The sequence below is a fragment of the Eubalaena glacialis genome, chromosome 19, assembly GCF_028564815.1.
Source record: "Eubalaena glacialis isolate mEubGla1 chromosome 19, mEubGla1.1.hap2.+ XY, whole genome shotgun sequence".
Classification (NCBI taxonomy): Eukaryota; Metazoa; Chordata; class Mammalia; order Artiodactyla; family Balaenidae; genus Eubalaena; species Eubalaena glacialis.
Genome location: NC_083734.1, coordinates 55,800,337 through 55,821,468, shown reverse-complemented (window position 1 = coordinate 55,821,468; position 21,132 = coordinate 55,800,337). Strand labels below are relative to the sequence as shown.

The 21,132-nt window shown below is 57.4% G+C and overlaps 1 protein-coding gene across 3 annotated transcripts in view; it reads right to left on the bottom strand.

The window, feature by feature from the left end:
• Positions 1-137: 137 nt before the first annotated feature.
• The window catches only part of UBE2O (ubiquitin conjugating enzyme E2 O), a 56,240-nt gene continuing 35,245 nt past the window's right edge, over positions 138-21,132 (bottom strand). For 2 of the 3 annotated variants that reach the window (XM_061174915.1, XM_061174917.1), the window contains exons 2-18: positions 13,370-13,429; positions 13,134-13,244; positions 11,032-11,129; positions 10,452-10,515; positions 9,637-9,780; positions 9,196-9,305; positions 8,916-9,066; positions 8,222-8,694; positions 7,693-7,847; positions 7,337-7,449; positions 7,115-7,243; positions 6,386-6,475; positions 4,914-5,610; positions 4,539-4,675; positions 2,615-2,818; positions 2,460-2,517; positions 138-2,314 (exon numbers count right to left, since the gene is read on the bottom strand). In XM_061174915.1, coding sequence (XP_061030898.1) covers positions 1,644-2,314; positions 2,460-2,517; positions 2,615-2,818; positions 4,539-4,675; positions 4,914-5,610; positions 6,386-6,475; positions 7,115-7,243; positions 7,337-7,449; positions 7,693-7,847; positions 8,222-8,694; positions 8,916-9,066; positions 9,196-9,305; positions 9,637-9,780; positions 10,452-10,515; positions 11,032-11,129; positions 13,134-13,244; positions 13,370-13,429 — 3,465 coding nt within the window. In that variant the 3' untranslated portion in view covers positions 138-1,643. The remainder of the gene's footprint in view (positions 2,315-2,459; positions 2,518-2,614; positions 2,819-4,538; positions 4,676-4,913; positions 5,611-6,385; positions 6,476-7,114; positions 7,244-7,336; positions 7,450-7,692; positions 7,848-8,221; positions 8,695-8,915; positions 9,067-9,195; positions 9,306-9,636; positions 9,781-10,451; positions 10,516-11,031; positions 11,130-13,133; positions 13,245-13,369; positions 13,430-21,132) is intronic. The other variant, XM_061174916.1, reaches the window with a different exon arrangement.

The window sequence follows — 21,132 nt, the reverse complement described above, 5'->3', positions numbered from 1 at the left end:
CCTTCCCCTGGGGAGGGTGTGTGAGGTGCCCCCGAGGGGAAGAAAGGCGACAGAGCCAGATGGATGGCAGAGGCAGATTTAATGGTGCCACCTTGTCTTTTTTGTACATTGTAATGAGCCAAACAAAAAAAAAAAAATGCAAGTAAAAAAAAAGTTTAATCACACAGCACTTTATACAGGTATCTTAAGCAGTAGGCATTCACATCTCCACGTGAACAACGCACCGGGAAGCACAGCCCCAGCAGTCACTCCGGGTGACCCTCAAACAAGACACCGACTCCGGCCCCGCCCTTCCCCGCGCGGCTGCGCGGCTGCAGCAGCTCAGGTGTGGAGCCAGCGTAAGGCGGACAAGACGCATCATGCTTTGGCTTCTTATTTTGTCTTTTTTTTTTCTAGTAAGAGTTAATATCTTTGCTTTTGAGATTTATTTTCTTTCAATCTTAAATATTACATACATACACCAAAATTACATAGCTGCAATGTGCTCAACAGCGTCCTAGTCAACTGGAGCTTCACATTATCAAACGCTTAGAAAACTTGTAAACCTCTGGGCCCGTCTCTGCGAGGGAGAAGCCTGCCGGCCGCCTCTCTCCCACATTGAGCCTGCAGCTTGTAAGTGAAGGGCTGACAGGCCTCGCTCTCATCCTCCGGGAGAGAGGGCTGGCTCGCTGTGTTCAGGGAGCTATATGCCGCCTCCCAGCGTTAGCATTTGATAGTGGGAGGGGCACAGTCTACAGGAGAGGCCCTCGCACTTGCCCTAGCCTTGTCTGTGCTGCTGCCTCCTGGGGCCCTGGGATGGGGCTGAGCGGGGGGAGCAGATGGGCAAGGCCTTGAAGCCAGAGCTGCCATCCCCCGGTCCCATGGGACAGCAAGAGCAAGGCACCTACAGCTGTTTCTTTCCCAGGAGCTCCCTGGTCCTCACTCCATGTCAGCGTGTGAGGGCCACCACCTCTCCTGGGGGTCACCCTGAACCCAGCCTGGTCCCAACCTCTCTTAGAGAGCGAGTTCAACAGGCCCGAAGGCTCTCCTGTGTAAATGGGCCAGAGCAGAGCCAGGAGTCTGTGACAGCAGCTACAACTCCCAAGGGAGAGTGTTGGTGCTGGGAGACGAGGGAGGAGGCGGTTGGTGGTGGCAGCAGGAGGGCCTGGGACACTAGGAAGCTACAGTGGGACTGAAGAGGACAAAGGGGACCGGGGAACCGCTGGAGCAACCCACACTTCATGCAAGGCACGTCCACTCGTCCCACGGGTCCGGTCCCGCGGGTCCGCACACACCTGGGCCCCGAGTTCTCCCGCGTCAGCCCCCACGAAAGGCCCACCTCCGACCTGAGGTGGAGATGGCGAGGGAGGAAGCGCTGGGACACCCTGCCTAGGGTGACAAGTGGAAAATCAGCAACAGGGCTCAGATTTTCCTTGCCACGGGGACCCGCTTGCTGGAAGATTGCTTGGGAACAGAAATGGCAGCATCTCAAGAAACTTCCTGCACTTCAGCATCAAACTCACCTTGGGAAGAAGAGGGCAATGGGCGGGGCTTGCACTGGGGACAGAGGAGGAAAGGGAAGAGGGGAGGTTCCAGGGGAGGGAGTGAGCAGGCAGCAGCTGGCCTCTCCCCGCGGCGACGCTCCTTCCTCCAGGGCTGGCTGACTACTTGTCCTCCATGCTCTCAGGCATGCCCGCCTCCATCAGAGCGGCCCGGAACTGCGTCAGGACCCCCCGGATGCTCTTGATGAAACCCTTAGAAAGCGGGAAGAGGGGGAAGCCGATGTCAGGGTAGCCACTCTTCTCAGGTAAGAAGCTCCGGTAGCTCTTTCTCCGCTTCTTTGGTTTGACACTGGGTGGCCCTGAGGCGTCAGGCGCTGCCTCCGAAGTCTGGTCTGTGCGGTCCCTGCTGGCTGAGGCCGGGCCCTGCGCGCCGCCCTCCGAGTCTGAGCCCTGGGAGGCCTCTCCAGGGGCCAGCCCTCCGTCCTCAGGTTCTTCTCGGCCGTAGTCTGAGAGCTCGGCCACAGCTGGCGGCTCTGGCGAGCTACTGTCCTTGGGAAGCCCGTTGGGCAGCGCTTGGGCCCCCTCCAGCAGAGTGTGGGTTTCCAGCCAGGACTCGATGCGGTTCACCAGCCGCCAGCCGCCAGTACTGAAGTGCTGCCGGATCTCCTGCTCGAAGACCTCGGGCGGCCGCCGCACCAGCTGGGTCATGGACTGCACCACGCGGATGAGTGCCATCTCGTTGTAGCAGCGACTGTTCTCATAGCCCTCCTGTAGGCCGCGGTCGCTGTCAAAGCCGGCTTCGTTGTAGTACGGTTCATTCACCAGGATTAGACCTGCGGGAGGAGAAGCCCATCAGGCCCGCCCGATCTCAACCCCCGAGAGGAGGCCAGAGCTACAGACAGGAGGTGGGGGATGCAAAAGCCAGAGTCACTGTGCCCTCCGGCAGCCCTGTCACCACCCCGGCCCCGCCCACCGTACCTTGGATGGAGATGAGCACCTGGAGAAGGCTGGATTTGCTCGTCCACCTCTCTGTCCCCTAAAACACACACACAGTGCGATCGATCAACTCTGTCCCAGACACCTGCCCAGATTGGCCTCCCCCAATCCTGACCAGGTGCCGGCACCGTACCCACCTTTCCAATCCAGGTGCCCAGGAGGCTGACGCACACCTTCCCATTGTCATACAGGTTGGGGTTCAGACGGCCACTGCACTGGGAGAGGTAGCAGAAGTGGGGGGGCACGGCTGGGTAGATGTTGGGGAGCTGGATGTCAAACAGGTAGAGGCCGTCCTCGTAGGGGGTGCGAGTGGGGCCCCTGATTAGGGCCGAGAAGAGGTCCTAGAGGAGGAGGGAGGGAGGGAAGGCTGAGGTTGGCGGCGGGCTTCCACACGGGGCACCTGAATGTGATCCTTTCCAGGGCGCTGTGCGGCTCCAGCAGGAGCAGGAGGAGCCCCCTGGGACTCCAGACACTGCCAGCAACAGAGAAGCTAAACGCAAACACCTCTGTGCAGACCTGCTTGGCATCTTTTAACTCCTGGCACAAAAAGAATTTTCCAAGCCGGTTTTTATCCTACCAGGTTTTTTCCTTATAAATCATTACTTGTAAGTTGCATTCCTCAAAACAGCCCCCCACCCCCAGTGAAGCAAGCAACGATTACAACCCATCAGAAGACGAAAGAACATTCCAGGATGGCAAGGCTGCACTTGCTTTTAGGGAACTAGAAGGATGAGAGGAATTGAAGTCGGGGAAAATGCTGGGAGACCACTAGAAACTTCAGGCTGTAAGTCATCAAGGAGACTCTCCACAGACACCAGAGATCCACACTGACTGTCGGGGTGCGGGGGACACCATCGCCAGGGCCACGTGCCGGGTGAGCAACGAGCTGAGCCGGCTAGGGCCAAGGACTAGCTGGAGTGACGGAATCCTCTCGTGCACTTGGGACTGGAGCCACGCTGTGGGCCTCAAGATAACACACGATTTCCCTTTCCCTCTGAGTGAGGTTTGGGTAGAAAGCGAACCAAAGAGTTCTTCCGTCAGCAGAGCTGAGATGGGCTGGAATTTTCAAAAGGAATTTTACTAAAACCCAAGGAAAACTAAAAGCATCATCAAGAACCTCGAGCAGCCCTGACCATGCACGCGCTCCTGGCCCTGCCCTGGGGTTTCTGGCCGCCTGCAGGCCCATTTCAACAGTGCCTCTCTTTGTGGTCCCTTTCCTTTGGCCCCTTCCTCCAGGCCTGGGCTGGAGCTGAGGCCTCACTCGGACCCAAATTCAGTGTCTCGCATGGTGCCTGGCACACAGCAAGGCCCAGTGAAGGTCTGCTGAACAAATAAGGTGGCAGATGGACCACGCTCGCTCATTCCTGGAACAAACAAGGAAGCGCTCACACGCCTCCACCAGCATGACTCAAAACACGGGGCCCAGGTCACAAACAGAGAAGTGGCAAATGGAGTGAGACGTGGCCACGGGAGGCTATACTGTCCTGTAGCTAAAAAGCAATGACCTACATCAGTGTGAATCAACATGGGTAGGTCTCAAAAATTACCCTGTTGACTGAAAAAAAACAAGTTATAGATGATGTGTATGATGATGTGCTATTCATGTAGAACAAATCCTACAAGATAGTCTGGTTTATGGCGATGCACGAACATGTAAACATATAAGAAGATCATCTGGAAGGAGACCCATAAAACTCCTACTAAGGTCATGGCCGCTGGTGGCAGGGTGAGGATTGGTCAAAGGCAACTATGACTTTTTCTAAAATGTTCTAATTTTTCAAAATACGAGAGAAGAGTCAGGTAATCATTATAATCTTAAACTAACTTTTAAAAGGACGACCATCTGGTCTGGACACACGCATGGGACTCTTGCCAGCCATGTGGCTCCCCTGGCGGAGCCTGCCCTGCCCTCTCAGGAGTCCCTCAGGCCTGCAGGTCCAGGGGCTGAGGCTGCAGCCTCTCAGGCACCAGGCGCCCACACAGCACAGCCGCACCCGCACCAGGTGGCCCCTAGGCCCCTGAGAGGCGCCTCCGCGGCCCGGCCCGCACCAGGCTACTTGCCATTCTATCCTCGAAGGTCTTGACCATGATGCCGTCGGGCAGCGAGGTAGCCAGCAGGGCCATCTCCTTCCGCACCGTGCTGAAGAACTTCTTGGCTTCTGGAGGCTGGAACTCAATTTTCTTAAAAGAGTGATTTGCTAGAGGGGGAAAGAGAGTGGTCAGCTCCTCAGGGCAAGGCCTGGGAAGTCCACCTGGAGGTGCGGCGGCCGCTGGGAGCGCTCCCCCGACAGGTGGATGAACCCACATGCTCCCTGCCCTCCTCTCCTGGCATGGGGACTGGTGCCCAGGCCAGGGAAACGGCTCCCCCGCCCTGGGCGGCAGCCGGGGGCCAGCCACCTGGCCTCCAGATCTGGAACGCACACGGGGCAAACTCACAGGGCGCGAACTCCAGCACCGAGAAGACCTCGCCCTTGGCGCTGGTGAAGGTGACCCCGGGCTTGCCGCCGCACTGCTGGCAGAGCACCGGGGTCTCGCTGGGCCACTCGGCCTTCACAGGCGACTGCCCCTCGGGCTTGTCCTCCTTGCGCTCCGTGTCTGGCACCGCCTCCATCTTCTCCTCCTCTGCGATGGCCACGTTGTCCAGGGTCTTCTTGAGGTTCTCCTGCAGCTTCTTGATGTCGTCCAGAAACTTCTTCTCCCGAGTCGGCTTCTCTGGCTCCGCCGTGGGGGAGGTGGGCGAGCCTGTCAGAAGCTGCTCCACGGTCATGTTCTTGAGGCTCTCCAGGATCTTGATGGCCTCTTTCAACTCCCGGAAGCTCTTCGGGGGCCCATCCTTGCCAGCCTTCTCCATCAGCCCAGCCACAGGGCTGGCCATGGCCACGGCTCCCTGGATGGCGGCCGTGGCGGCCTCCTCGCTGATCAGCACTCCCTTGTCCTCCTCGGGGGCCGCTGGCGGCTCGGCGGCCGGGATGGGGGGCTCCTCTATCTTGGGGTGCTCGTCCTCCACCAGCCCATTGTCCGTCTCCCAGCTGTCACTGTCATCCTCCCACTCGTCCGAGGACGCCCCACTGGTGCTGCCTTCTACCGAGTCATAGTCCGACTCCTCGATCTCAGACTCGATGTTGTACAGGTGCTGGTGGGGGGAGACGGGGCGCGGGCCGTTCAGGGGCGCTCTGCCCGGACCCCAACCCTCAGAGCTGATGGTGACTGGGCGCCCTGAGGCCTCGGCAGCCACGCCACCCTTCCTCCCTTTCCTGCTCTGGCCTCCGCAGTTGGGCCTCTGTGCTTGGTGGTCCCTAGGCCCCTGAGAGGCACCTCCGCTGCCCCAGCCCCACCCATGGGCCCAAGGCCCAGCCAAGGCCTGTTCCAGCCTCCTCGCCACTGAGTGCACTTGGTCAGCTGGGTCGTGTCACACCCTGTTCCCGTCCCTGGAATGGCCTCCTGGACGAGGGGTGAGCCACCCCTCCCCCATCCCATGTCGGTGCCAGGGGAGGGGAGCTGGGGTGTGAGCATCAGCTCAAACAAGGGAGCGAAGAAACAGCGTCAAAAACAGCCCTGCTGCTCAGAACCCATCTGCTTTCTCTCCCTGATCTGTGCAAGTTTTCCTAGAAGTGTTGGTGCGAAGGCTCTATTTCTTAAAGGAAGCAACCTGTGTTTTCTTAGCACAGTGAGATGGGGATCCAGGCAGATCTGGGAGGTCTGTGAAAATCTACACACGACTGGCAATCCAGCTGTAGGCTGCCTCTCTGCTTTCCCGACTCTCTCACCCCAGGGCTCTGGGTGTAATACTGCCTTTTCTTTCCCTGAGACCTTACTCCCCAAAAGCAGACTCCCTGGCCCGGAAGATCTGAGCTCCCGGCCCGGCTGCCACGGTCTGGAGCCGCGTGGTGGGCTCTGCAGGGGCTCACCTGGGGCAGGATGATGGTCTTTGAGTTATCAGCCCACACCACCTCCACCTTGCTGCTGATGTCCACGCGGGCCACCTGGCCGACCGACGGCTGCAGGGCAAATGGGGCAGGCTCAAAGGTGCAGCTCCCCAAGGGTGAGGGGAGGGGCAAGACCATGAGAAGAGAAAGGATGTGGACACCAGCCACAGACCACCGTGAGTAACTCGAGCACGGGACCCTTTGGTTGAAACACCCCCAATGCTCGCCGTCCACTGAGCCCCCCACTCACTCCCTTCCTGCTCGCAGCACCCTGGTCTCTCCGGGCTTCCAGACATTCCCAGGATGGGGTTCCAGCCTCGGGACTTTTGTCCCTACTCTTCCTCTGCCTGGAATCTGCCCAACCCCACCCCGTGTCCCCACTTGTTCTCCAGGGCCCAGCTCAGACGCCACCTCCCCAGGCCTCTCCTGTGCTCCTATAGCACCTGACACCACGCTCGTGGCGCTGAGGACGGGAATGGGCTTCTCTAATAAGCCCAGGGAGCAGCTGTGTGAACGAGGCCTGAGCCCGGCAGGCAGGTGAGTCCTCGTGCAGGTGCTCGGACTGAGCGGCCCCACTGCCGGCAGCCGCTCTCCTGGGGAAGGCGCCTGGGGTGGACACGCAGCCCAGAGGACTTGCAGGTCTCGGCTCCTGGTGCCACCTGGTGGCACCATCAGGTACTGCAGCTGCCACACAGGCCAGGGCATACGTACCTCATCCTCCCTGTGAGGCCCTCCATCCTCAGTGTTGCCAATTCGGATAACGATATCGGTCGTGCGGAACCGAAAGTCAGGGTGATCGGCAATGTCGTAGACGCTCACATCTTCCTCCTCTCCAATCAGCTGGGGAGGGATGGGTGGTCGTGAGCCCAGGGGCCCTACATCCAGCCCACCAGAGCCCACCCTGAAGGAGACGCGGGGGCAGCACCCGCTCACCTCCACGTCGTCCCCACTCGGCCGCAGCTTGAACCACTTCACCATGCAGGTGCGGCCCACGTGGTCCCCAGACTGCACCACGCCGTAGACAGCGGGGTCCGGACAGCTCTGGACTGGGGACCCAGCGGGGTGGGGGGGGACATGACTAGCTAAGGCGCCCTGGTGGTGCCACCTGCCACCCACCCACCCACTGCACGTCAACCACAACGGGGCCGAGAACCCACGGCTTCCCTGGCTCGGTCAGTGCAGGCCAGAAAGGCTCCCCGAGTCTTCAGAAGAGTGAGCCACCGTCCAAGGGGAGTGTCCTTGATGCCCAGACCTCTCGCCCCTTCTGCCCGAGCCCCGCCCGGCACTACCTCGCTTGTCCACCACGAAGTCTCCGGGGCAGAACTCATTGTTGTCCAGGTGGTGCACAGGGAAGAGGTCGTTGGAGCGGACGTTGCACTCCACGGAGCCGTCCTGCCACATCACGTCTGCTGAGGTCATCGTGGTCACCACCTCCACCGCCACCCTGCAGCGCAGGACCAGTGAGGAAAGGGCAGCTACGCTCTCTACCCACCGCCCCGCCCCGCGGGCTTGGTAACCTGAAACTCTTAGCATCAGGCAGCAGGGAAGAAACAGTCTCCCCACCAGGCATCTCCTCCTGGAACGGCCCCCGTCCCGCCCTCTCCCACTCCCAGATCCCTCCTTCCCACCCGGCCAACCCCAGGCACCCACGTCATCTCGGCTGGGCACCCCTGAGCCTTCACGGGGCTTGCAGACCACGTGTGCGCCCACGTGCACGTGAGCCTGAGTGTGCATGCGTGTGGGAGCGGGGCGGGGGCAGGAGGGGAGGGTCTCAGGCTGGACATCCGGCCGGGAAAGAGAGGGTGCCCATGAGTTTACCTGTCCCCCGGCTTGAAGTCACGAGTGATCTTATTCTTCTTCCTCTTGTGTTTCCGCTTTAAGTTCTTGATGGACAAGGGGATGCTCTTCTTGCGACCTGTGCCGCTGCCACTCTGGGAGGAGGTGGTGGAACTGGCGGAGGAGGTCACTGAGCTGGTGTCGTCCGTGTCATCGGCGGCCTCGTCATCGGCGTCCTGCTCGGCCGAGTGCAGCCTGTCATCCCCGCCCTCCTTCAGCAGGAAGGGGGGCAGCTGCTCGCCCACCTCGTGGGCCTCCTCGGGGCCCTCGTCCTGCATCTCCACTGGGCTGGCAGACCCATCAGGCGTCTCCTCGGGGCTGGCGGACCCTGCTTCACTCTTGGCTTTGGCCGCCCCCTTCTTGCCTGTGTCCTCCATGGAATGGTCCCTGGAGCACTGGGAGTCCGGGGAGCAGGACATGATCCTCACAACCTGCTTCTTGAGGAGGCGCTTCACCTGCGGGGTCGGAATGGGGAGGACGGGCGCTGTGGAGAGCCGGCTGACGCGGCCGGACCCCAGGCAGCTCGGTCTGAGGGGTGACAGCTGTACACACCTAACTGGCCTGCAAGGGTCATCAGGGCTGCCCCCCAAGGCCTAAAGCACAGACCTTCCTGCTGTGGAAATGGCTCAAGGCCAGTTCCTCAAACGCCCGCCAAGCCCCAACCCCGAGGACATACCTTCTTGGCCATAGAGCCCTCCCCCTGGGCGCAGTGTTTTTCTGGACATTCACAGGCAATCTTGGCCGGCTCTACCTTGGCTGGGAAGACATACAGACAGCGCTCCCCGAGCTGCCGCTGAGCATGGTCAAAGCATCCGAGACGCTTCACCCTGGGAGGGGAGGGAGGAGAGGCAGGGGCTGGGCCAGGGGGTTCTGGCCACCCGTGCCCGCGGCCCAGAGACTTGCTTGGGGACCGCCCCTGGGGGCGCTGGAGCGGGTGGCGCACTGGAGCCGCTCACCTGCCTAGGTTTTCCTGGGTGATGACAGAGGGCGGGGGGCTGACGCTGTCCGTGCCCCCTGGACAGAAGCTCTTGGTAATCCACGTGACCTTCAGCTCCACAACCTGCACCTGGGGGTGGCGGGCGGGACAGGGCCACGGTCAGCAGGCTCTAACGCCCTCTCTTTAGGCAGCTGTCCAGAGCCCACCTGCCCCCAGAGCAGGAAGCAGGTCTTCATCACAGTGTAGCACCAAGTTTGGACACCCCCAGAACAGGCCCACCCCAGGGGTCACTCACTGCGGCCTCCTCACCTCCAGTCAGGGCCCAGAGGACCTGCCACTCACCACCCTCCCACCTTGCTCGGCCCGGGTTCCCCTGGTCCTCAGAGCAGCCCCACCTCAGGTGAGGCAGGGTGGGCAGGAGATCCAGGGCCTCACCCCCCTGTCCTGCCCCCACCCCTACCTCTTCGACCAACACGCGGAACTTGCTCTTGGTGCTGAGCACGGGCTTGACCCCTGACAGCCACTGGACACTGGAGAAGATCTTGGCAGGGCCAATGAGCACCTGGCCTGGGTAGAAGCCGTAGGAATCATCAAAGAAGAGACCCTGCAGGATTTGGGGCCAGAGAAAAGTCCCCGTGAGCACTGCCTCCTCAGGGGAGGGTGCTCTCCATACCCGCACCCCCTGCTCTGTGCCTGGCTCCTGCTGGCCCCGGGCCTCCACGCTCCACACCCCCTAAGGCTCCAGAGCAGCACCTCCCAGACCTCAGGTGCATACAAATCACCAGGGATCTTACTGAAATGCACGTCTGACCCATTCTGCTTCCAAGCTCTCAGGCCACAACAATGCCGCTGGTCCAGGGGCAGCACTTTAAGTACTAAAGCTCTAGAGGGCAGGGGTCCCCAAACCTGCTTAATCACACACACTCCCCTAGTATTCTTATTTATAAACTGTGTCACGTACTACTGTTCTAAAATGTCAATTGTAGTAAAATACTGCATACACTCTAAGAAAACAGGAGATTTTAAAAAGGATGAGATACCAAGTTAACAAAATGCAAAGAAAGGTTCTACTGCTTTCTGCCCACACCCAAACTTTTATACCTTTGGATACACACCGCCCCTTTTCTAGGAAAGCAACGGTGTAGAAGCAGTGGTTAGCCTGGGTCAGCTCCAAGCTCTCTGCTGAGAAGTCCCTCCTGCACAGCCCAGGGGCTGAGGAACATGAGGTGAGGGGCCCCCCGCCCACCCCAGGCTCCTTGGGTGGAGCCAACGTACAGAGTCGCTGACGTGCGGGCAGACATCGTAGAGCTTGGCACCATCCTCTGTGTTCATGGAGCACCTGCAACAGGGCACAGGGGCTTGGTTGGCACCCGACACAGTGCCTGAGTCTTAGGGGAGGCGAGGCAGCCAGGACCCGTTGTGGTGCTGGTCAGGATCTAAAGGACTTGCCCAGAGGCATCAATACGTCCGCCCCCCCAAAATAGGCAATTCATCCTCCGCCCACACCTCAGCCCCTGCACTGGTACAAGGAACTCTCCTAAAACAAACAAGACTCTACCCCCAGATCTGAGCGTTCACCACCATTAAAGTGCCTAAAATAAAGCATCAGCACCTCTCACGTGTCCTAAATGATAATGCAGCTCTCCCGAAGCCAGGGTAGAGCCTAGACCAGAAACTGAGCCAGAGAATCAGGCCAGGCTGACAAGGAGACCAGCCCAGGGTCAGGTCCTGAGACTCGAGGCCCCGAAAGCCTGCAGTCCCTGGCACGGCCCTCGAGGAACCGAGAAAACACCCCCTGCCCTCCTTCACGCGCTGCCCCTGCCGAACAATGGCTCCTCCGTGGTGAAATCCGCACCTGGCACCGTTGGACAGCTTGAGGATGATCTGGTTCTTCAAGTCGTAGACCTTCCCCAGCCAGCAGTCATAGGCAATGTAGTCCCCATACATGAAGGGCTGCAGATCAGGGGGACAGGGGTGTGAGAGGTGGCCGATGACACTGGTGTCCAGGGCACCAATTCCTCTTGGTCCCACAGACAGGGGAGGAAGGCTCTAGATAGGTCCGACCTAATAGCTGCTGCAGCAGGCTTTCCCCCGAGAGTCCAGCTGCACCCCAGCTCCCCTCCCACACAGAGGCAGAAGCTTGACGGCGTCCCAAGGACACACGACACGTTAAGTGGGAGCGGGCTGGGGAGGGTGGTTATACAGACGAATAAGTAAGGTGATTTAAGCAAATAAATAACTAAACTGAGGATATCAAGAGCCAAGTCTCTCACTACTGGGGACGGCACTCACTAATACAGGAACAGGAAGGGGAAGAGAGGAGGAATCTGAGGAGCTAGACTGGAGCTGAAGGATCAAGATGAACTCATACATCTTACATACACAGAACAGGCACGGACACATTTAGACGTGTGTGTGTGTCTACGTATGCACACATACATGTGTTCCCTAGTGTTGTCCTGAATAGGGCCTAGTAGCAATTAGCACACCCAGCTTGCATCCAGATCTTGGCTTTTGAAATACCATTTTCTGAAAGGAACCAGGGCTCCTTGAAGAAACAGCTGATTCTAGGCTGGATGAGAAAAAATACAAGATGGAAAGAAAGTGTTTAAAAAAAAAATGGTGGGGATATGTCAAAAGGACACAGATGTCAGCTAGAAGGGGATCCTACTGGCCAAATGTGGGATCATTCAAGCAACAAAACAAATAATGATAGTAATAGGTTATAACCAACTGAATAAAACAGGAATCTCTGCATCCATACTGATGTAAAAAAATGAATAAATAAATGGGACAGAAAGTACAGCTCTTCCATACAGTACAATGCCAAACTAATAAAAACAAGAAGGCAATGATGGAGTCATAAAATCACCATTTAACAGCCACCAGAGTGCTGGCTGGTTCAGGTGGGAATTGTTAATGGAAGCTAATGCTGATGGATGGGGGTTTGAGAAGTACCGGGTTATTGACACAATCCCGGAATATCTCCCCACAAAATAAATACAATCGCTTGCAAAGGGGTGAATGCTGACTTTACGGTGGGGAGGCATGGCAGAGCCTCAGACGACTGGGGAACAAACGGAATGTCCCCACCCTGCGGCCGCGGGACGTTCTGGGCCAGCGAAGAGCTCAGCGCACTTCTGGGGCAGTTCTGCCAAGTACGCAGGGCCCCAGGCTGGTCACGGGCACCGTCAGATGGCCCCACGCTCAGGGTCACCCGGGATAAGGAAGACAAAGCAAGACTGGGGAACCTCTCCAGACTGGGGGAGATCAAAGAGCTGACAATTCTTGTGTGTGCTCCTGATGGAATCCTGGGTCAGAGGGGAAAAAGGAGATTGTTGGGACAACTGAATGAGGTCCAATGTGGATTGGACAGTAATGGGTCAAAGTCCTCGTTTGGGGCTTTGAATGGTGGTTAAACAGCAGAGTGTTCCTGTTTTGGGGAAATACACATTGTAGTATTTAGGGGTCATATAGCATCATACCTGTAGTTTGCTTTCAAATGTTTCAGAAAAGGGGAGGGGAGAGAGAGAGAGGGAGAGAAGGCGGCGGGGGGAGTGAGAAAGAGAGAGCGACAGAGGAGCAGAGAGAGGTGGGGAAGGAGGGAGGAAAGGCGCTGGAGCTAATGCAGCGAAACGTCACCAGCTGAGGAACCTGGAAGCTGCAGGGGATAAAGGTACCTACAACTTTTCAGTAAGTTTGAAACCATTAAAAAAGTAAACTGAAAAATTTGTTCCAAAAAAAGCATTAGAGGAGGAAGGAAACCAGCAGTCTCTGCTGGAGACGTAAAGCTGTGTCCTGACCTCGCGTCTGAATGGCTGACTCACAAGAAGCACGGTCAGGCTGCAGGGAGCGAGCCGACTGCTGGGCTTGGCCGCCCAGCCTGGGAAGGTGCCCCGAGAGAACCAGAGCCCTGAGAGGGGAGGTCAGCAGGGGTGGCAGGCGGGGCAGGCTCACCCAGATGTGCTGCAGGTCCTTGCTGTTGACGGGGTAGACGATGCAGTTGGTGCCAATGAGCTTCACGGCGCAGTCAATGTTCACGTCGATCACCGTGCCACACTGGCTGTCCTGCGGGGGAGAAGGCATCCAGGTCTCGGCAGGCGCCCCGCGGGGCCACCCAGCAGACCCGGCCAGGACCTGCCCCAGGCCACCCCCCACCCATCCTGCCCCACCGAGTGGGACGCGGGACTCACAGTGGAGCGCATGTGCCGGACCACATCCCGGGGCACCACGGAGCGGTCCTCTAGTTTCAACTGGAACAGAGAGCACAGGTGTCAGAGCACGGCCCCCAAAATCAGTACAGGATACAGTCTTCTCCCTACCTCTTAGTGAAGCGTAGCATACGTATAGCTAAGCGCACAAACCCTAAGCCCAGAGCTCGGCTTTGCCAAATCCCACGCGCCCCTCCAACAGCACCCAGATCAGGAGACAGCACGCCAGGCGCGACCTCCCGCACCAAAGGCAAACACCGTGCTCACCAGCGGTAACTCTGATCACGCTGAAAAGTGTGGCTAAATGACAGATCACGTAAGGCCTCATTTAAATGAAAGATTTAACAGCCCATTCTGCAGAGAGCAAAACGTGTTGCTGTGAGTAGAATCCTTTTTCCAGCTTCTGCCTGCCCTGCACCCCTGCTGCCGAGTGCCGAGCAGGGTGGGCTGGAGGAGGAGCGTGACACTGGGCCGAGGGTCACCCTGAGGCCGCTATCAGCCTCAGCACCTTCTAACCCGGGCCATCCTGCCCGGCCAGTCACAGGCTGCTCCTTATCTCCTGCCCCGCAGAGGACTGCAAGCTGCTGAGTAACCAACTCTCAGGACGCCGGCTTCCGGAGCCTGGCCAACTGCGCAGCAAGCACTGACCCGCCCCTCCACGACAGATTCCCTCCCCCTGCCGGGCACCGGATGCCCCACAACAGCCCAGGCGGGAGACGCTTCTCCACTGGGCCAGTGCATCTTCCTTGCTGGTTCCCCAAACCTGGGGCCGCTCCTCTGTGGCTCCTCACTGAGTTCTGGGAACCAGTGCATCTCTGTGACTGCCCACCTCCCCGGCTCAGGCACCTCCAAGACCCCAAACTAGGGGGATGGAAGAGCTGTTCCCTCAAACACCCAACCGAACACTCTAGATCGCTCCACTGCAGAACGTGGGGCCTGCAACGGTGACCTCACGAGAGGAGAACTGAGAAGGGAGACACGCGCTTACGGGCACCGAAATCCTGCCAACGACTAAAGCAAACCCTGCTGTTAGTGGGATGTGACTTTAAAAAAAAGTAAAGGGGAAGCAATGGGCCCGCCATCAACAGGTGACAGAGATGCTCCTACAGGAACACAAGCCCGTGTTCCAGATGAGAGGGAGCCCCGGTGTTAAGCACACCGGACACTCACCTGCGCTGGTGCTGCAGCCTTGCAAAGCAGCCTCGCGAAGCGCTCGTGTAAAAGGTGGGGTGAGTGGCTCAGAGGATTAACGAGGCAGTGAAAGCACAGACGGCCACCAGGCGCCTGGCCCACAGTAAGGGCTCAGCCAACGCTAAGTGCTGTGATCACTCCACCTTGCCTCCGCTGCCCCCTAGGTGCAGGCTGAAGACCCTGAGCTCAGGATCCAAGATCCCAGGAGGCTGCAAGGGGCCATGTGGAACTCTGCTAAGGGTGTGCTGGGATGACAGTGCCATTTTTCTAATTCAAAGAACCTCCTATCCTGTAACCCTCTGGGCCCAAATCCCTGGGTGGGACATGGTATCTTCAGTGCTGTCCCACCCTATCTCAAACCTCTGCTCCCATTTTAGGCTTCAAAAAGCCACAACTGCAGGTCTTTCCAAGTTGCCATGGAAACCAGAAGTTGCAGTGAGGGGAAATCCACTGGGAGAGGGACAGTGCCGCATGGGGCGGGAGGTGACGCCGTGCTTGGAGCAGCTGCGGCTGCGGGCACAGGCTGCCTCGCGGGCTCAGGGACCCTGAGGAGAGACCCAAGTTGAGTCTGCACATCATCCCAACCTCGGCGTCTGTGTCAGTCCCCGATAGAGCTGCCAGGAAAGGAAGGGAGTGGCCCAAGCGCAGACCCTAAGTCAGCGCAGTCTTTGATGGGACACGGCCCAGCCTCGCTGCCCCTGAGGGGGTACGGAAAACTGAGGCTCCCGCTCTGAGGCCGAAGCAGGAACAACACAGCCCGTGAAAGCTGGCATCACAAGGACAGGGGTGGGTTTTCTCCTTCCTCCCTCTGTAGAACCTCTGCAAGGCTGTGGGGCAGGCAGGTCCCCGAGTTCCCAGGAGGGGGCCTGGTGAGCCAGCGTGTCCCTGGATGTGGCTCTCCTGACCTGCACTTGGCCTCTTGCCCGAGTCTGACTCCCTTCCACCGTGAAGCTGGGTCTCCAGGCTCTTCTGATCTTGCACAACGACAATGACAGTGTAGAGCAGGGAGGAGTGGCAGGGAGGACAGAGGGGTGCAGAGGCCACTATCCTGGCTACATTTCTTTTTTTTTTCTTTTAATTAATTAATTAATTAATTTTGGCTGCGTTGGGTCTTCGTTGCTGCGCGCGGGCTTTCTCTAGTCGCGGCGAGCGGGGGCTACTCTTCATTGCGGTGCGCGGGCTTCTCATGGCAGTGGCTTCTCTTGTTGCGGAACAAGGGCTCTAGGCGCGCGGGCTTCATTAGTTGTAGCACGTGGGCTCAGTAGTTGTGGCTCGCAGGCTCTAGAGCGCAGGCTCACTAGTTGTGGCGCATGGGCTTAGTTGCTCCGCAGCATGTGGGATTTTCCCGGACCAGGGCTCGAACCCGTGTCCACTGCACTGGCAGGCAGATTCTTAACCACTGCGCCACCAGGGTAAGTCCCTCTGGCTACATTTCTTTTCCTTGGGAATTCCAGAAAATGAGAACAAGACGCCTGGGAGGGCGAGGATGACTTGCAAGCCTCTCCATGCTCTTTCACAAGTTTCCCTCCCAGGTGCCCATGTCCCACCACACCGGGCACTGCTCTTTCCACATCCGCCAGCCGCTCCAGCCGGGCATCTCCCACGGAACAGCGCTTACCCACGTCCTCCTCGCCTCTCCCTGTTCCGGGCACGTGCTCCCTGCATCTCGAAGGCTTTCAGAACCCCTGCTCTGGAAGGAACCTCTGCTCTGGAAGCCTCTCCTCACAGCGACAGCACAGCTGGTGTGTATTACACTCCATGCAGTTTTCTAGCACTTCACGTGTTTTAACCTGAGAAATCCTCCACAACTCCATGAAATAAGCATACTGTCATTGTCTTTACAAATAAGTAAACTGAGACAAAGAGAAAATAAGTCATGTGTTCATGGTCACACGGCTCCTAAGTGGTGCCACTGGGACTTCAACTCAGGCAGTCTAGCTCGAACCCATTCGCTTAACCACAGAAAAAGCTCCTCCCTCCCCAGAGCAGTAGAGATAGGGACAGAGTAAAACACATTTCTGGCAAGTCCACATCCTCTGAAAGACAGTTAATTTTTCTCCTGGTTATAAAAGCAACAACTGCTCTATTCACTTCTGGGGCACATGGCAGGCGGCTGTGGTGGCCTCTGCCTGCGGACGTCATCAGGGCCCTGAGCACCCGCCGAGGCCGCCAGGTGGGAGACACCACCGGGTCTCAGCAGTTTGCCCATCTCTGCTCCTCCCACCCTTGAGAGATCAAGCACCCAGATCACAGGCACCAGACACTGGAGGCTAACACCAGAGGGCACTGTGCCTGCTCTAGGAAAACGCCACATTGTAAAGTGAAACTAAGCCATGAAACAGAGCCACGTTTTTTGTTAGGCGCACCCTGGACGCAGTTTTTAAAAAATTGTTACCAGGGTGGGATCTGAGGTGGAAGGTGGATAGGTTTTAACTGTCATTATTGGTTCTAGAATTCTGAACAACCTCTGAGGTGGTGAACTACTGTTTAACATTTCTTGAGGGAGAGCTGTAGCTATCAGAGGTTTCTGCATAACAAAAAAAAGCAAGACAAGAAAGGTAACACACCAAAATGTTAAAGTGTCTGAGTGAAGAGGGGCTACAGGTGGTTTTAAAAATGAACATGCATTACTTTGGAGACTTTTAAAATTTTGTTAAATTGACGTATAGTTGATTTACAATATTGTGTTAGTTTCAAGTGTACAGCACAGCCATTTGTTCTTGTGGGTTCTTTGCAGATTATATTCCGCTACAGGTTATTACAAGAGATTGGGTATAACTCCCTGTGCTTGGACACTTTTGTGACATGTCTGCGGGACGTGCCTGGTGGAATCCGAGAGCCCACATCCTTTGCTTCCACTGCCTCTTCTGGAAACAGGAGTAGCAAACAACACACCTGCCCCGCATGGCGAGGATTCCTGCACCTGCTCTGGAGGAAGAGAGCCAGGCTTCAGGGAGGACAGCCACTGGTGAGGTAAGTCCCGCTCTGACTCAGCCTCCATTCTAGTGCAGCAGAGAAACAGACAGACAGGCAGACAGGCATGCGCAAACACACACACACACACACACACACACACACACACACACACACACACACACACCACACAGGTCAGGTGGTGCTCTGTGCCATACAGAAAACCAAGGCACTAGCCAGGGTGTATGGGGGAGAGGCTGGAAACGGGAGAGGAGCAAGAGCAAGCTATTTATTTTACGAGGGTGATCAGGAAAGGCCACTCCAAGGTGACACGTGACCAGAGATCTGAGTGTATTAAGGGAGTGAGCTTTCCAAGCAGACAGAAGAGCTGCCCTGAAGACCCTGGTGGAGTGTGCCTGGGTGTTCGATGACCACTGGAGGCCAGCAGGGCTGCAGCAGAGCAGCGAGGAGCTGGAGGCGCGGCCAGGCGTCTCAGGCCTCAGCGAAAGCACCAGGGAAGGACCTGAGAGTCCATCCTGAGTGCGACGGAAGCTCTTGCAGGTCTCTGAGCGGGGGGTCACGTTAAAAGAATCATCTGGCTGTTGGGCAGGGTAGGGTGACCAGGCAGCCCAGTGGTTCTCAACTGGGGGCAACTCTGCCCCCCAGAGGACATCTGTAATGTCTGGAGACACGTTTGGTTGTCACAGCTGGGGGGAGGGGCTCCTGGTGGTTAGAGGCCAGGGATGCTGTTAAACACCCAACAATGCTCAGGACAGCCCCCGACAGCAGAGACTGATCCGGCCCAAAGCATCAGCAGTGCTGAGGCTGAGGAGCCCTGAGGCTGTTCCCAGGAGAGCCTGGTGGTGCTGAGACCAGAGGTGGGTGAAAGGATCACCCTCCAGATCCTTTCTGAAGTTTGAGCTAATGAGGTGCTCCAAGTCGGAAAGCAATTCAGTGGCAAAGGGAGGAGTGGGGACACCGCCGGGGGAAGGCAACATGGCAGGGGGGCTGAGCACTTCCGTCCCACCCCTATTTGAGCTCCAAGGAGCTCTGCCCTGGCCAGGAGGCCCACTCTCTGCCCCTTGCCCCCCGGGCTGCCCGAGGCGCACACTGCTTCCCTGAGCTGCAGCTCTGATGCCCAGCACTGACGGCACAGCAGGAACGACGACGAGCTGGTCCCGCAGCTCCTGGTCTAGACCCTCATTCCTAACACTGCTCTCGACTGAACCTAATTCACCATATAAAAATGGTCCAAGGATAGAAAATGGCAAACTGAGGCTGATCAATTGGTTGAAAATACAAGGAAGCTGAAACAAGTAGTTCCTTTAAAGCGGATTTGAACATCACATCCTGTAGGACTGGGTGGCCCTAAGGGCTGGCCTGCTCAGTGGGGGCTGAGCACCCACCTTAGGAAAAAAAGCAGGCTTCCTGCCTGGTCACTATGATCAGTATCCACTAACAGGGCTCCCAGTGTGAGAGGGGAAGAGGCAGGAAGTCCAACAACGGGCAAAGGAGGGCCATTAAAGGGGCCCGAGCATCTGTGTCAAGGCTGGAAGCCGCCCGCCCACCACTGCCATCTCCTGTCAAACTCCGGCAAGGCCGAAACACAGGGGAGGAGAGGCGGGTGTCCTCCGGACCCACAGCAAGAAAGCCACGCAGTCTTGCCTGGGGGTGAGTGACGTGAGCGTACCAGATCCTCAACTGACGATGGGAGTACCAGCGCCCACAGTCTCGGGTGGCAAGGACGCGCTGTCTGCCAGTCCCACGCCGTGCCCCTGGCAAGGGAGTGGGAGATGGGGGACGGCTTGCTGTGGCCCGAGCCAGGCCCTTCCTGGGGAGGGAGAGGAGAGAGAAGTGGCAGGGCCGGCAGACACACGGGAGATGAGGCTGTCTACCTAGGCCAGGACTCAAAGAACAGGTCCCTGAAAGGGATATAATGAGGTGAGGCCAGTGCTGGAAATTTCTAAAGGCTCGCTACTTCCCAAGGGGTAAGAAGAATCTGAGCAGCACCATCCCTCCCACCTCTCATACAGCGAGAGCTGGGACAGTGGTCAACGGAGGTGGGGCGGGGAGACTTCAGGGCCTCCTAACCAGCCCCTCTCACTCCCTCAGCCGAGGTCGCAGATGCTGAAGAAGGCCCCGGTCCCGCTGCCCCTGGGTCTACTTGGCTGCAAGCACCCCAGCTCACTGCAGTGGCCACCCAGCTGCACTCCAAGCCAAGATGGAACGGGGGACATGCTAGTCACTGGCTGAGAAGCCCAGCTCAGTCTAGGGGGTGAGAATAGAGGAAGCCATTCAATAGGAACTTTGCTAATCCTAGGACTGAGGTCATCGGAATTTTTTTTAGTGCTTCCTATAGATTCAAGGCTAGAGAAGAATACAAATGTAAAATAAGGAATGTACACAGTCTTTAAGGAATTTAGAAGGATCTGGCACAGAGATGGGTGGGGAAAGGGGAAGGGCAGGCCCAGGGATATTAACTCCCTCCCTCCAACGCAAATACAATTTGGAGGCCAGAGAAGCTAAGATGCCAGATTGGGAAGTTTATCCCCCAGTGCAGAATTCTGCAAAAGCCTTGGAAATCCTAGAATGGAATGCTCCCTAGAGCAGTGTTTTTCCTTCTTTTTTCTTTTTGCCGTGCCAGTCGGCCAGAGGGATCCCAGTTCCCCGACCAGGGATTGAACCCAGGCCCTCGGCAGTGAAAGTGCAGAGTCCTAACCACTGGACCATCACGGAATTCCCAAGCAGTGTTTTTCAAACTGAGGGCTGTGACCCATTAGAGGGTTATGAGATCAATTTAGTGGGTCATGGCCAACACTGGGTGAATCACATACAGGAAGGCTAGGTACTGTTTTTTTGTATTTATTTTATTTTTGGCTGCATTGGGTCTTAGCTGTTGGGTCTTCGTTGCTGCACGTGGGCTTTCTCCAGTTGCAGCAGGCTACTTGTCGTTGCGGCACGTGGGCTTCTTATTGCGGTGGCTTCTCTTGTTGCAGAGCTCGGGCTCTAGGTGCACAGGCTTCAGTAGTTGTGGCACGTGGACTTCAGTAGTTGTGGCTCGCAGGCTCTAGAGAGCAGGCTCAGTAGTCGTGGCGCACGGGCTTAGTTGCTCTGCGGCATGTGGGATCTTCGAGACCAGGGCTCGAACCCGTGTCCCCTGCATTGGCAGGCGGGTTCCCAACCACTGCGCCAGCAGTGAAGCCCCTAGGTACTGTTCTGAGAACACTTTTCCAGGCGCATATATAACATACATGTGTCCTGGGTCACGATGTATAGTATGTTCTATGGCGGGTCACTTTCAAGAAGTTTGAGAGCCCCACCCCGCCAATCTGCTCTGCTGGCTCCCTCTGGCGAGGGTTTCAGCCAGTTACAAGCAGAGCAAGACATCGCTTCTCGTCAGAAGCTGGTCTAGAGCCCAAAACAAGCAAACAATCAAAAACCCTAGGATCTAAACGTTCACACACAGATACTGTAGGAGTGGGGAACTTTTAACTCTTTCTGACATTACTTAAAATGTCAGTAAGTTGGCCTTCAGAAGAGTGAAACTGGGAGTGGCAGGAAATGGTACTAACTGTGGGTTGGAGCTGGGCTCCTCTTCCAGCTTCCAGTTCTGAATGGATTTGGGGATATGACTGGCCAGT